The following is a 15,000-nucleotide window of genomic DNA, read 5'->3' as shown; positions in this document are numbered from 1 at the left end:
AAATATTATAGTGTTGTTTTATTGTAACTATTCTATTGTTGTTTGATTGTAACTATTGTATTGTCATGTTTTATTGTAACTATTGTATTGTCGTGTTTTAGTGTAACTATTTTATTGTTGTGTTTTAATGTTATATTGTATTATTGTGTTTTATTGTAACTATTGTATTGTCGTGTTTTAATGTAATATTGTATTATTGTGTTTTATTGTAATTATTGTATTGTCGTGTTTTATTGTAACTATTGTATTGTCATGTTTTATTGTAACTATTGTATTGTTGTTTTATTGTAACTATTGCTGTTTTATTGAACTATTATAGTGTTGTTTTATTGTAACTATTCTATTGTTGTTTTATTGTAACCATTGTATTTTCGTGTTTTACTGTAACTATTTTATTGTCGTGCCTACTTGTGTTCATAAAGTACTTGTTCATTAAGTACTTACTTGTATTCATTAGGTACCTACTTATGTTCATAAAGTACCAACTTGTGTTCATAAAGTACCTACTTGTATTCATCAAGTACCTGCTCATTAAGTAATTACTTGTATTCATTAGGTACCTACTTATGTTCATAAAGTACCAACTTGTGTTCATAAAGTACCTACTTGTTCATAAAGTACCTATATATATATATATATATATATTGTATGTATATATATATATATATATATATATATATATATATATATATATATATATATATATATATATATATATATATATATGTGTGTGTGTGTGTGTGTCGTCAAAGTATCCACAGCCTGTACAAATCTGCGTTCCGCACATTTCCAGGTCAAGTTCACTCTTGAAACATCTAATTTTTTGCCGTTAAAAAGGTCGTACGTCAGGTTTTTGGGTGCAAGCTAGCTCGTTACGTAAGGCCCCAGGTCTTACTTGCTAGCATTAGTTTATAGCTAGAGATTGAAATAACTTTCCAGGAAGAAGGCGAGTGTGAAGGACAGTGCCGAGACGACAACGTGGACAATCGTCGTCAAATTAAAGAAAGAAATCATCAAAAACATGAGCGGGCGTGTGGCTAACTTGGCTAGTCTGCACCACACTGGAGCAGAATGAGTCCAACGCCTGCCAAGGATGTTAAAATACCATCTAAACCGTAGGCATTTAACCATGAATACATGGAAAAGCTGCTGATGGTGTGTTTGACAGACAAGTCAAGTCCACTCTATAAATTACAGTTGTGTTATTTCTGTAGTTTTTTGCAGTACATTCTACTGCATTGCTATGATACAAAATGTATTTTTCAAAGGCAGGTTGAAATTGTGCTCTTTTTCTTTTAAGTTGATTGCAATTCATTTTATTGGAGATGTTGATTAGAGATGCAAGTACTTTCAGTTATGAGCTCAGCCACAGAAGTTGGTTACAGGTGTCTTATTATACAGTAATATGCATCTAATATACCTGACAACCTCATTGTACTGATAAATAAAGTATTGACTGAGTATTTTATTGTTTGACATTTCTATTTCTCCGTTTGTTCTTATTGACCAAACAGTTTTCAGCCCAGGTCCCTAATCTGGGACGTGTTTATGTCCTTCTGCTCACCTTGAACCTGGATGACGCTCAGCAGGGACTGCACGGCGTTGTCACTGGGCTTCTTGTCCAACACGGACTGGGCCAGAGGCTCCACCTGTGCTCCCGGCCAGTGAGCAGTGTTGAGATGATGTGCAAAATCTGCGCACGCGCAGCACAAACACTCGCTTAATCCCTCACCTCCAGTCCCAACAAGGCGCTGACGCAGGCTTCAGAGGCGTCACAGATGGCCTTCAGGTCGTGTCCTCCCTCCAGAGCCAGAACCAGCCGACCCCCGGCCAGGGACATCAGCTGTCGGGTCAGGAAGCCGAAACCTGGTCGGGTGCCACATAATAAATACACACCTGTTTGACTTTCAACGTGGAGGAATGTCTTACACTTTGCTGTGACCGTGTAGCCCCCCAGGGACGGCGAGTGACCTTCCACCGCATCGAAGCCCGCTGACACCAGCACCACGTCGGGGGAGAACTCGTGGGCGATGGGCATCACCACGGCTCTGAGCAGGACCACCAGAAACATCAAACTTGGTCAACATAATGCCGACATGAAATTACAGTAGTGTAGTAGACCTAAGTATTCATTAAGTACCACCATCATGACAACATTAAAATACAGTAGTGTAGTAGACCTAAGTATTCATCAAGTACCACCATAATGACAACATTAAAATACAGTAGTGTAGTAGACCTAAGTATTCATCAAGTACCACAATAATGACAACATTAAAATACAGTAGCGTAATAGACCTAAGTATTCATTAAGTACCACCAGTGTTGGGACTAACACGTTACAAAGTACAGCGTTACTGTAACGCTGTTAGTTTCGGCGGTAACTAGTAATCTAACGCGTTATTTTTTATATTCAGTAACTCAGTTACCGTTACTAGATGATGCGTTACTGCGTCATTTTACGTTACTTTTTATGTAGTATCGGCTAGAAACAGAAGATCTGAGTGTGTTTTATTGCAGCGCTGCGGTGGAAAAGAAGATGCGTGCTTTTTGTGGGTGAGGGCGGGGTGGGGGGGGGGACTCCCATACCGTACGTAGTTGAAGAGCGCAGGGGAGACGTTCCTCCAGGGCCTATGTACTTCATAGATAACAACCTTCACTTTACCCGGCAGTGGGTCTTTACAGCTGAGGGTGAATGACGTGGCCGGCGGTTTGTTGCAACTTTGTGACTTTATTGGACGCAGCCATCCACCAAGCTAGAGCACCTGGACGCACTCACTGTTGCCGCTCCCTCACCTCTCTCGCCCACTCACTCACTGACGTCACTCACCTCACATGCTGTCATATCTTAAAGGGCCACACACACACATACATACCCTACTCTCATAACAACTAACAAGTCTTGGCGAAGCCAGAAGTCGAGTGTCTTAACATTCTCACTACTTTTCTTTTGTCGAGCATAAAGAAAAAAACATTTGAGTTAAATGTAAGTTGTGTCTAGGATCAAAGATCCTATCTACTTAAAGTTAAAGTACCATTATGTTGCAGCTATTTAAAATAGTTTTGTCAATTTGTTCTGGCCTGAAATAAATTGGCCCTTTGAAACCTATCTTTGTCTTTGTGTGTTGTATGTAGAGCACATTGCTTAGCAGACTTTGTGTGTTGTATTTAGACCACATTGCTTAGCAGAGTTCAGTGATGCAAATGCATGTCAAGTTGATCAACACATTATATTATTCTCCAGTGCAATAACAGTACTGAAATGAAGGCTAAAAGGGCATTAATGGGAGCCTTAAAAAAAAAAGGGGAAAAAAAGAAGTAACTAGTTACTTTTCACAGTAACGCATTACTTTTTGGTGTAAGTAACTGAGTTAGTAACTTAGTTACTTTTGAAATAAAGTAACTAGTAACTGTAACTAGTTACTGGTGTTCAGTAACTAACCCAACACTGAGTACCACCATAATGACAACATTAAAGTACAGTAGTGTAGTAGACCTAAGTATTCATTAAGTACCAACATAATGACAACATTAAAGTACAGTAGTGTAGTAGACCTAAGTATTCATTAAGTAAAACCATAATGACAACATGAAAATACAGTAGTGAAGTAGACCTAAATATTCATTAAGTACCACCATAATGACAACATTAAATACAGTAGTGTAGTAGACCTAAGTATTCATTAAGTATCACCATTATGACAACATTAAAATACAGTAGTGCAGTAGACCTAAGTATTCATTAAGTACCACCATAATGACAACATTAACATACAGTAGTGTAGTATATACATATATTTTTATACATAACATATATACAGTATATATATATATATATATATATGTATATTTATATATATATATATATATATATATATATATATATATATATATATATATATATACGTACATATATATATATATATATATATATATATATATATATATATATATATATATATATATATATATATATATATATATATATATATATACGTACATATATATATATATATATATATATATATATATATATATATATATATATATATATATATATATATATATATATATATATATATATATATATATATATATATATCAGTGGCGTGCAGTCACTAGAGGCAGGGGAGGCGGGGCCTCACCTGCCATCATGGAAAGAAAAAAAATATAAAAAGAAAAAAAAATTAATGAAATTGTTATATGTATCCAGTGATTATACTAAAGTTATTTTCCATTTAACTTTACCAGTTTTAGATTATTTTTATTTTTATTTTCACATTTGCCGTTCAAATACTGAGAAGAGACGGTGCGGTGATCAGCAGCCAGTTGAGGCACGTCACTGATTTGTGCCTCAACATGGATTGTGCACAATGACTCGGCTAACTGCTGAGCTGCTGTGCAGTGAGACTGTAATGCTATATGAATTATATCAGCTAACTAAACTATGGCATAGTTTAGTTAGCTGAGGTATACAATGTACAGTGTATTTTGTCAAAAACTGTATGTGTGTAACGTATTTCTTGTGCTGAGCATTCATAAATCTGCTGCAAAAGACGTACAGGTTGAGGCTCGCAGTAATCCGGCCTCCTGGTGGTAGAGGGCGGTAGTGATCCCAGAGATCATTCCTCGGCCGCAGAAGAAAATAACAAAAAAATAATAAAAAAAGTTTGCAAGCGATTGTTTATTTCCTCTCGCCTGGACTTTTATTAAAAACATGGAGGATTACATATGTAAAATAAAACAGTTTTCTAAACTGGACTTTCAATCGAAGCAGGAGGTAATAATTAAAGGTAGACCAACGCCAAAACTAAAAGGTTTGCTTTTGACTTCGGGACAGAAGACCCGTTCTTTTCAAACGGCGTGGTACACACGCAAAGGCTGGCTGTGTGGATGTCCAGCAAGAAAGGTAAGACCATAATAATGTTTTTTTTATTAAATGTGCTTTTTTGTGTGCTACAGTTGTGTAAAGAATGCTGGTATGAGCTTTTAAACATAACCCGTTAACTGCTGCCAATCACATGGTGAATAAGATACTATTTAGGGTTCATATGTTTGTAAATCTGACTGTGATGATGCAGTGCCTCACCAGACATTAACCTCACCGCACGCCACTGATTTATATATATATATATATATATATATATATATATATATATATATATATATATATATATATATATATATATATATATATATATATATATATATATATATATATATATATATATATATATATATATATATGTATATATATATATATATATATATATATATATATATATATATATATGTATATATATATATATATATATATATATATGTATATATATATATATATATATATATATATATATATATATATATATATATATATATATATATATATATATATATATATATATATATATATATATATATATATATATATATATACATATATGTATATGTAGGTATGTATATATACAGGGGTGTCAAACTCAAATACAGAGTGGGCCAAAATTTCAAACTGAACAAAGCCGCGGGCCAAGGTTGAACAAATTAACCTTTTAATAGGGACCCAAACAAGTTTTGCATTGAATATTGAACAAGCAAGGCTTATATAACTTTATAGGGACATGCAAAATCGAATTTCAAATAATAATAATAATAATTAAAAAATATCAATGGCATATCAAATACAATTTAAATAAAAATTGAATGCCTCTTTTCTATTCGCAGCCTTCTGAGGTAAATATCAACAGTAACTTTTTCCACAAGCTAATACATTTGAAAATAAAACAACAATGAATAAACCAACCATTCAGGACTTTAAACTGCTCAGTTTGCAACACACTGATCTAATCTGATTTGCCCAAGCCAGATACCTGCCATCTTTTCTTGGATGCTAGTTAATTAATGTCGGGGCTCAGGCTTTGAGCTGAGGCAACCTTCATTATCGAACGAAGGTGTTCATCAGTCATTATATCTCGTAGTTCACCCGGACCACAGTCTTGGGGGCGTGCCTTAAAGGCACTGCCTTTAACGTCCTCTACGAGCTGTCGTCACGTCCGCTTTTCATCCCTTCTAACAACGTTCCGGCCCAGTCACAAGATATATGCGGCTTCTGTACGCGCACACATGTGAATGCAACACATACTTGATCAACAGCGATACAGGTTACACTGATGGTGACGTATAAACAACTTTAACACTGTTACAAATATACGCCACACTGTGAATCCACACCAAACAAGAATGACAAACACATTTCAGGAGAACATCCGCACCGTAACACAACATAAACACAACAAATACCCAGAACCATTTGCAGCACAAACTCTCCCGGGACGCTACAAAATACAGCCTCCGCTACCACCAACCCCCCCACCCCCCACCCCCACCACACACACACACACACACACACACACACACACACACACACACACACACACACACACACACACACACACACACACACACCTTGTAGCGTCCCGGAAGAGTTAGTGCTGCAACGGGTTCTGGGTATTTGTTCTGTTGTGTTTATGTTATGTTACGGTGCGGATGTTCTCCCGAAATGTGTTTGTCATTCTTGTTTGGTGTGGGTTCACAGTGTGGCGTATATTTCTAACAGTGTTAAAGTTGTTTATACGGCTACCCTCAGTGTAATCTGTATCGCTGTTGATCAAGTATGACTTGCATTCACTTGTGTGTCTGTGCAGAAGCCGCACATATTATGTGACTGGGCCAGCACTCGTTGGACTGGATGAAAAGCGGAAGTGACGATTTTCGGGAGGATCACTGAATTTTGGGAGTCTCCCGGGAGGGTTGGCAAGTATGAGAATTAGCTGTGAATGCGGTGTTACCGCGGCACCGCTGCTGTATATAATCAGCGGGCCAGCTCTAGTGTTAATTTGATATCACCTCAAGGGCCAAGTGAAATTACAATTTTGGCCCACGGGCCAGAGTTTCACACCCATGTATATATAGATGCTAGTGTGTATATAGAAATACAGTAGTACCTCAACTTAAGAAGGTTTAAATACTGTGTATATATATATATATATATATATATATGTATATATATATATATATATATATATATATATATACATATATATATATATATATATATATATATATATATATATATATATATATATATATACACACATATATATAAATAAAAGGTGTACTTAACAAAAAATGTCACAACCTTCCTGCCTGCAGTACATCTGTCGACCTCCAAAGGGTTTTCTAGTCCCATTTCTGGTTTGGGCTATTTGTGTTTTTCCAATGACTTTTTGTGTAAGGTTGTGCTCCGGGGTTCCAATCTCCTCCTCTGGCTACCTGCATGTTGGCCTCGCTCTTGTTTGTTTGTTTGTTTGTGCCTGGGGCGGCGTGGCGAAATTGGTAGAGTGGCCGTGCCGGCAATCGGAGGGTTGCTGGTTCAATCCCCACCTTCTACCATCCTAGTCACGTCCGTTGTGTCCTTGGGCAAGACACTTCACCCTTGCTCCTGATGGCTGCTGGTTAGCGCCTTGCATGGCAACTAACGCCATCAGTGTGTGAATGTGTGTGTGAATGGGTGAATGTGGAAATACTGTCAAAGCGCTTTGAGTACCTTGAAGGTAGAAAAGCGCTATACAAGTACAACCCATTTATCATTTGTACATTATTATTATTATTATTATTATATTAAGAGGTAGCAAAAGTAACCGTGGTCATGGTGCAGGGTGGAGCTGTGAGGTGGACAGGTACAAAGGACTGTGCCCCCCTAGGGAGACTACTTGGCTGCTCTCTCTCTCTCTCTCTCTCTCTCTCTCTCTCTCTCTCTCTCTCTCCTGGTGTGTCGGCGGAGGTTCAAAGGCGTTTGTGTGCGTCTGGTTCCTATTAGGCGCTTGTCCTTCTTCTCACGTCACTGACAGCCAGCCATCTGGGATCCATTGGGCCTAATTACACCGCCTTTGGATTCCCCAACAATTGCACCCCCCACTTCTCCTCCTCCGTACTCTCCTCTCCTCTCCTCTCCTCTCCTCTGCAGCATTTGTCAGTAGCCACCAGAGATGAACACTCTGTGCTACTGGAGAACAGGAGAACCTGAAATCTGGACCACCGTCGAGATCCTGAACAAAACACCCTGACACCTGTAACCTCAATGCCACTGAGCTGTTCCTTGATTGGACTCGAGTGCCACAACCACCAGAAACCACAAGCCTGTCACGGGCAGAAATGTCAGCAGGAGAGTCCAAACAATGGAGTCACCAATGTCACCTGATGATGGGCAGATTCAAGAACTCATTCATCAAACTACAAAAGCCAGAAGCAGTGAAGTTGTCACGTTGTGTAAATGGTAAATAAAAAGAGAATACAATGATTTGCAAATCCTTTTCAACTTATATTCAATTGAATAGACTGCAAAGACAAGATATTTCATGTTCACACTGAGAAACGTGTTTTTTTTTTTCAAATAATCATGAACTTAGAATTTAATGGCAGCAACACAGGGACGGCATGGCGAGGTTGGGAGAGTCGCCGTGCTAGCAACCTGAGGGTTCCTGGTTCGATCCCCAGCTTCTACCAGCCGAGTCACGTCCGTTGTGTCCTTGAGCAAGACACTTCACCGTTGCTCCTGATGGGTGGTGGTTAGCGCCTTGCATGGCAGCTCCCGCCATCAGTGTGTGAATGTGTGTGTGAATGGGTGAATGTGGAAATAGTGTCAAAGCGCTTTGAATACCTTGAAGGTAGAAAAGCGCTATACAAGTATAACCCATTTACCATTGCAAAAAAGGCATTTTTACCACTGTGTTACATGGCCTTTCCTTTTAACAACACTCAGTAAAGGTTTGGGAACTGAGGAGACACATTTTTGAAGTGGAATTATTTTCCATTCTTGCTTGATGTACAGCTTAAGTTGTTCAACAGTCTCCCTTCTGATATTTTAGCCTTCATATTGCACCACACATTTTCAATGGGAGACAGGTCTGGACTACAGGCAGGCAAGTCTAGTACCCGCACTCTTTTACTATGAAGCCACACTGTTGTAACACGTGGCTTGGCATTGTTTTGCTGAAATAAGCAGGGACGTTAATGATAACGTTGCTTCTATGCCGGCCCGTGGCATAGGCCGTATAGGCAAATGCTAAGGGCGCCGTACATCAGGGGGCGCCACGCCAGTGCCACAAATGTTGGAGAAAAAAAAAAAAAAAAGAAAAAAAAAGTTGGTACTATTATTTCTAAATACAAAAAATAATCCCACGTTAATTAAAATGCAAAGTAAAGCCTATTTAATAGAAATATTATTTGTTACAACATTACGCCCCCCTCCGCACGGTGCGCTTTTTGGACGTCACCACATCAAAAAATCAACACAATATGTCAAAACGGCCAAAACTGTCAGGTGCCCAGGGAAGAAAAAAGAGAAAAGAAGAGGAGGAGAAACGAGAAAAAGACAGAGGTAGCAGGTAGGTAACGTTAGCCTACATGAAATGATTTGTCTGTTACAGAATGTGATAGTAACCTGGCTTTTTAGCATTAAGCTAATGTTACATGATTCGGCAATTGCTAATCAATAAATAGCTAGTTCTGTTTTAACGTCGGGTTAATATTGTGGAGGGGGCTGAATTGTTATGGAAAATAATAATGTAACGTTAGGTAATTACAGTACTCCCACCTTACATTCCTCAGGGACATTTGTATTAGATCTTTTAAGCAGGTGTTTTTTGTTTACATTGTTATTACCTTCTGGTTAGCTATGTTTGCCCTGCAGGTAATAGTCACTTTTCCACCCCTTTATATATTAGGTATAGTTGTACACCTAGTTGTTAAAGTGCACATCATTAATGTTAATTAAGCAATATCACATGAGAGGGAATGCTGGTTTTTAATTTGAGCACTGCTATGATTCGGTTAAAGATAATCATAACATAACATTCTCATATAATATATTATACTGTTACTTTGCATTCTGCTATTCAGCATTTCACTGTAATGATGACAATAAATTGATTGTTAGATATTCATTTTTAATTTTTTGTATTCATTTATTTATTCATATATTTTTTAATCTTGTTAACTATTCAGATTGTTAATTTGCTTTCTTTAAGTAAAAAAAAAGGTCAAAGACAAAGCTATTCGGTTTCTTGTGAGTATATATATATATATAGGGGACGGCGTGGCGAAGTTGGTAGAGTGGCCGTGCCAACAATCGGAGGGTTGCTGGTTACTGGGGTTCAATCCCCACCTTCTACCATCCTCGTCACGTCCGTTGTGTCCTTGGGCAAGACACTTCACCCTTGCTCCTGATGGGTGCTGGTTAGCGCCTTGCATGGCAGCTCCCTCCATCAGTGTGTGAATGTGTGTGTGAATGGGTGAATGTGGAAATAGTGTCAAAGCGCTTTGAGTACCTTGAAGGTAGAAACGCGCTATACAAGTATAACCCATTTATCATTTATCATTTATATATACACTTCACTGCCGATGTGGGGAGGGGGGGGGCACCTAAAATCTTGCCTAGGGCGCCAGATTGGCCTGCGTTGCTTGGATGGCAACATACTGTATGTCGCTCCAAAAGCTGTATGTACCTTTCAGCATTAATGGTGCCTTCACAGATGTGTAAGTTACCCATGCCTTGGGCACAAATACACCCCCATACCATCACAGATGCTGCCTTTTACACTTTGACCCTAGAACAATCCGGATGGTTCTTTTCCTCTTTGGTCCACAGTTTCCAAAAATAATTTGAAATATGGACCACGGAACACTTTTCCACTTTGCATCAGTCGATCTTAGATGAGCTTGGGCCCAGCGAAGCATTTCTGGGTGTTGTTGATAAATTACTTTGGCTTTGCATAGTACAGTTTTAACTTGCACTTACAGATGTAGCGACCAACTTTAGTTACTGACAGTGGTTTTCTGAAGTGTTCCTGAGCTCATGTGGGGATATCCTTTACACACTGATGTCGCTTTTTGATGCAGTACCGCCTGAGGGATCGAATGTCCGTAATAATGCTTACATGCAGTGATTTCTCCAGATTCTCTGAACCTTTTGATTATATTACGGAGCATAGATGGTGAAATCCCTAAATTCCTTGCAATAGCTGGTTGAGAAATGTTGTTCTTAAACAATTTTCTCAGGCATTTGTTGACAAAGTGGTGACCCTCGCCCCATCCTTGTTTGTGAATGACTGAGCATTTCATGGAAGCTGCTTTTATACCCAATCATGGCACCCACCTGTTCCCAATTAGCCTGTTCACCTGTGAGATGTTCCAAATAAGTCTTTGATGAGCATTCCTCAACTTCTTCAGTCTTTTTTGCCGCTTGTGTCAGCTTTTTTAAAACATGTTGCAGGCATCAAATTCCAAATGAGCTAATATTTGCAAAAAATATCAAAGTTTTCCAGTTCGAATGTTAAATATCGTGTCTTTGCAGTCTATTCAATTGAATATAAGTTGAAAAGGATTTGCAAATCATTGTATTCTGTTTTTATTTACCATTTACACAACGTGACAACTTCACTGCTTTTGGGGTTTTGTAGATTGTGCTTTGGTTCACCCCAAATCTGTGTCAGTGAGTGAGTATAACCATCATCGATCATGATGACGTATTTCAATGGTGAATTGACTGATGATGAATGGTGTCTTGAACAAAAGAAGATAATATAATAATAATAAAAACGTACAAGGCACAAGTGCATGCCTGACAGGAACACTTCAATCATCCTTTGGTTTCACATTCAGACAAAATTGTTTTTTTCTATAAGGAGCCATTTTCTTCCTACAACTGCCCCAACAACACCGTCTTTTTCCATTTGCAGTTACATAAAGGGCCCTTGCACAGCCGCCATGATGTTTTCCCACTCACTGGGTACTGTAAAGACTGTGGTTAGCTGAGGAAGTTTTACACATGAAAACACTCCTCATTTCCCATACTGGCTAAAAAACGGCTGTTCCGGAAAGAAGCAGTTGTTTCTTAATTACCATTCTAAACTCTAGTAAACACTGGACTTAGCCTTTCAAAGCCTGCACACCGCTCCTATGGCCCCCCCCCCCTCTTCTTTTTTACCATTACGGCTAACCTCATTAGCATTTTGCCTTTGACGAGGGGCCCACCCACTGAGCGAGCTGCATGTCTAAAAGTGTTTCATCATCTGCTGGTGAGTCACTGCTGAAAACAAATATCACAGCTCCCAGCAGAACAAATAAATGCATTTCAGGAAAAATGACAGGAAATATGTGGTGAGTGACATTGTAAAGCATGGGGCTCCAAACTTTTTGACTCGGGGGCCACATTGTGTTAAAAGAAATTGGCCAGATTTTGTGTGCGTGTAAGTATGTGTGTGTGATTGTACACACACATATATATACAGTATATATTTATATATATATATATATATATATATATATATATATATATATATATATATATATATATATATATATATATATATATTGGATACACTCAAGGGAGTACTGGAAAGTGCTCCCCCGGGTGATTCCCTTGTCCTACTGGGGGACTTCAACGCTCTTGTTGGCAACGACAGTGAAACCTGGAGAGGCGTGATCGGGAAGAATGGCCGCCCGGATCTGAACCCAAGTGGTGTTTTGTTATTGGACTTTTGTGCTCGTCACAGATTGTCCATAACAAACACCATGTTCAAACATAAGGGTGTCCATATGTGCACTTGGCACCAGGACACCTTAGGCCGCAGTTCCATGATCAACTTTGTGGTTGTGTCATCGGATTTGCTGCCTCATGTTTTGGACACTCGGGTGAAGAGAGGGTCTGCTGGGAACGTCCGGCAGAGTCTCCTGTCAGAGAGAGTTTCAATTCCCACCTCCGGAAGAACTTTGAACATGTCACGAGGGAGGTGCTGGACATTGAGTCCGAGTGAACCATGTTCCGTACCTCTATTGTCGAGGCGGCTGATTGGAGCTGTGGCGGCAAGGTAGTTGGTGCCTGTCGTGGCGGTAATCCTAGAACCCGTTGATGGACACCGGCGGTGAGAGATGCCGTCAAGCTGAAGAAGGAGTACTATCGGGTTCTTTTGGCTCATAGGACTCCAGAGGCAGCGGACAGGTACCGACAGGCCAAGCGGTGTGAGGCTTCAGCGCTCGCGGAGGCAAAAACTCGGACATGGGAGGAGTTCGGGGAAGCCATGGAAAACGACTTCCGGGCGGCTTCGAAGCGATTCTGGACCACCATCTACCGCCTCAGAAGGGAAGGCAGTGCACAGTCAACACCGTGTATGGTGCGGATGGTGTTCTGCTGACCTCGACTGCGGATGTTGTGGATCGGTGGAGGGAATACTTCGAATACTACACCAACACGTCTTCCTATACAGAAGCAGTGCCTGGGGAGTCTGTGGTGGGCTCTCCTATTTCTGGGGCTGAGGTTGCTGAGGTAGTTAAGAAGCTCCTCTGGGGCAAGGCCCTGGGGGTGGATGAGACCCGCCCGGAGTTCCTTAAGGCTCTGGATGCTGTGGGGCTGTCTTGCTTGACAAGACTCTGCAGCATCGCGTGGACATCGGGGGCGGCACCTCTGGATCGGCAGACCGGGGTGGTGGTTCCTCTCTTTAAGAAGGGGAACCGGAGGGTGTTTTCCAACTATCGTGGGATCACACTCCTCAGCCTTCCCAGTAAGGTCTATTCAGGTGTACTAGAGAGGAGGCTACGCCGGATCGTCGAACCTCGGATTCAGGAGGAGCAGTGTGGTTTTCGTCCAGGTCGTGGAACTGTGGACCAGCTCTATACTCTCGGCAGGGTCCTTGAGGGTTCATGATAAATAAATAATGATAAATGGGTTATACTTGTATAACGCTTTTCTACCTCCAAGGTACTCAAAGCGCTTTGACAGTATTTCCACATTCACCCATTCACACACTGATGGCGGGAGCTGCCATGCAAGGCGCTAACCAGCACCCATCAGGAGCAAGGGTGAAGTGTCTTGCCCAAGGACACAACGGACGTGACTAGGATGGTAGAAGGTGGGGATTGAACCCCAGTAACCAGCAACCCTCCGATTGCTGGCATGGCCACTCTACCAACTTCGCCACGCCATCCATGGGAGTTTGCCCAACCAATCTACATATTCTTTGTGGACTTGGAGAAGGCATTCGACCGTGTCCCTCAGGAAGTTCTGTGGGGAGTGCTCAGAGAGTATGGGGTATCGGACTGTCTGATTGTGGCGGCCCGCTCCCTGTATGATCAGTGTCAGACCTTGGTCCGCATTGCCGGCAATAAGTCAGACACGTTTCCAGTGAAGGTTGGGCTCCGCCAAGGCTGCCCTTTGTCACCGATTCTGTTCATAATTTTTATGGACAGAATTTCTAGGCGCAGTCAAGGCGTTGAGGGGATCCGGTTTGGTGGCTGCAGGATTAGGTCTCTGCTTTTTGCAGATGATGTGGTCCTGATGGCTTCATCTGGCCAGGATCTTCAGCTCTCACTGTATCGGTTCGCAGCCGAGTGTGAAGCGACTGGGATGAGAATCAGCACCTCCAAGTCCGAGTCCATGGTTCTCTCCCGGAAAAGGGGTACCATCTCCAGGTTGGGGAGGAGACCGTGCCCCAAATGGAGGAGTTCAAATACCTAGGAGTCTTGTTCACGAGTGAGGGAAGAGTGGATCGTGAGATCGACAGGCGGATCTGTGCGGCGTCTTCAGTAATGCGGACGCTGTATCAATCCGTTGTGGTGAAGAAGGAGCTGAGCCGGAAGGCAAAGCTCTCGATCTACGTTCCCATCCTCACCTATGGTCATGAGCTTTGGGTTATGACCGAAAGGACAAGATCACGAGTACAAGCGGCCGAAATGAGTTTCCTCCGCCAGGTGGCGGGTCTCTCCCTTAGAGATATAGAAGCTCTGCACACGGGGGGAGCTCAAAGTAAAGCCACTGCTCCTCCACATCGACAGGAGCCAGATGAGGTGGTTCGGGCATCTGGTCAGGATGCCACCCGAACGCTGGACGAAGTGGCTGGGGAGAGGAAAGTCTGGGCTTCCCTGCTTAGGCTGCTTCCCCCGCGACCC

At 40.9% G+C, this 15,000-nt stretch overlaps 1 protein-coding gene across 2 annotated transcripts in view; it reads right to left on the bottom strand.

Moving 5' to 3' along the window:
• Positions 1-15,000, bottom strand: part of LOC133636320 (histone deacetylase 5-like) — a 35,105-nt gene that overhangs the window by 1,834 nt on the left and 18,271 nt on the right. The window contains exons 4-7 of one of the 2 annotated variants that reach the window (XM_062030350.1): positions 1,930-2,048; positions 1,733-1,866; positions 1,565-1,649; positions 855-931 (exon numbers count right to left, since the gene is read on the bottom strand). In XM_062030350.1, the coding sequence (XP_061886334.1) occupies positions 873-931; positions 1,565-1,649; positions 1,733-1,866; positions 1,930-2,048 (397 nt within the window). In that variant the 3' untranslated portion in view covers positions 855-872. Of the gene's footprint in view, positions 1-854; positions 932-1,564; positions 1,650-1,732; positions 1,867-1,929; positions 2,049-15,000 lie in introns of those variants that run through there. The other variant, XM_062030267.1, reaches the window with a different exon arrangement.

The sequence above is a fragment of the Entelurus aequoreus genome, linkage group LG01 (genome assembly GCF_033978785.1).
Source record: "Entelurus aequoreus isolate RoL-2023_Sb linkage group LG01, RoL_Eaeq_v1.1, whole genome shotgun sequence".
NCBI classification, from domain to species: domain Eukaryota; kingdom Metazoa; phylum Chordata; class Actinopteri; order Syngnathiformes; family Syngnathidae; genus Entelurus; species Entelurus aequoreus.
The sequence above is the reverse complement of the archived record's forward strand: the minus strand, read 5'-3'. Positions and strand labels throughout refer to the sequence as shown.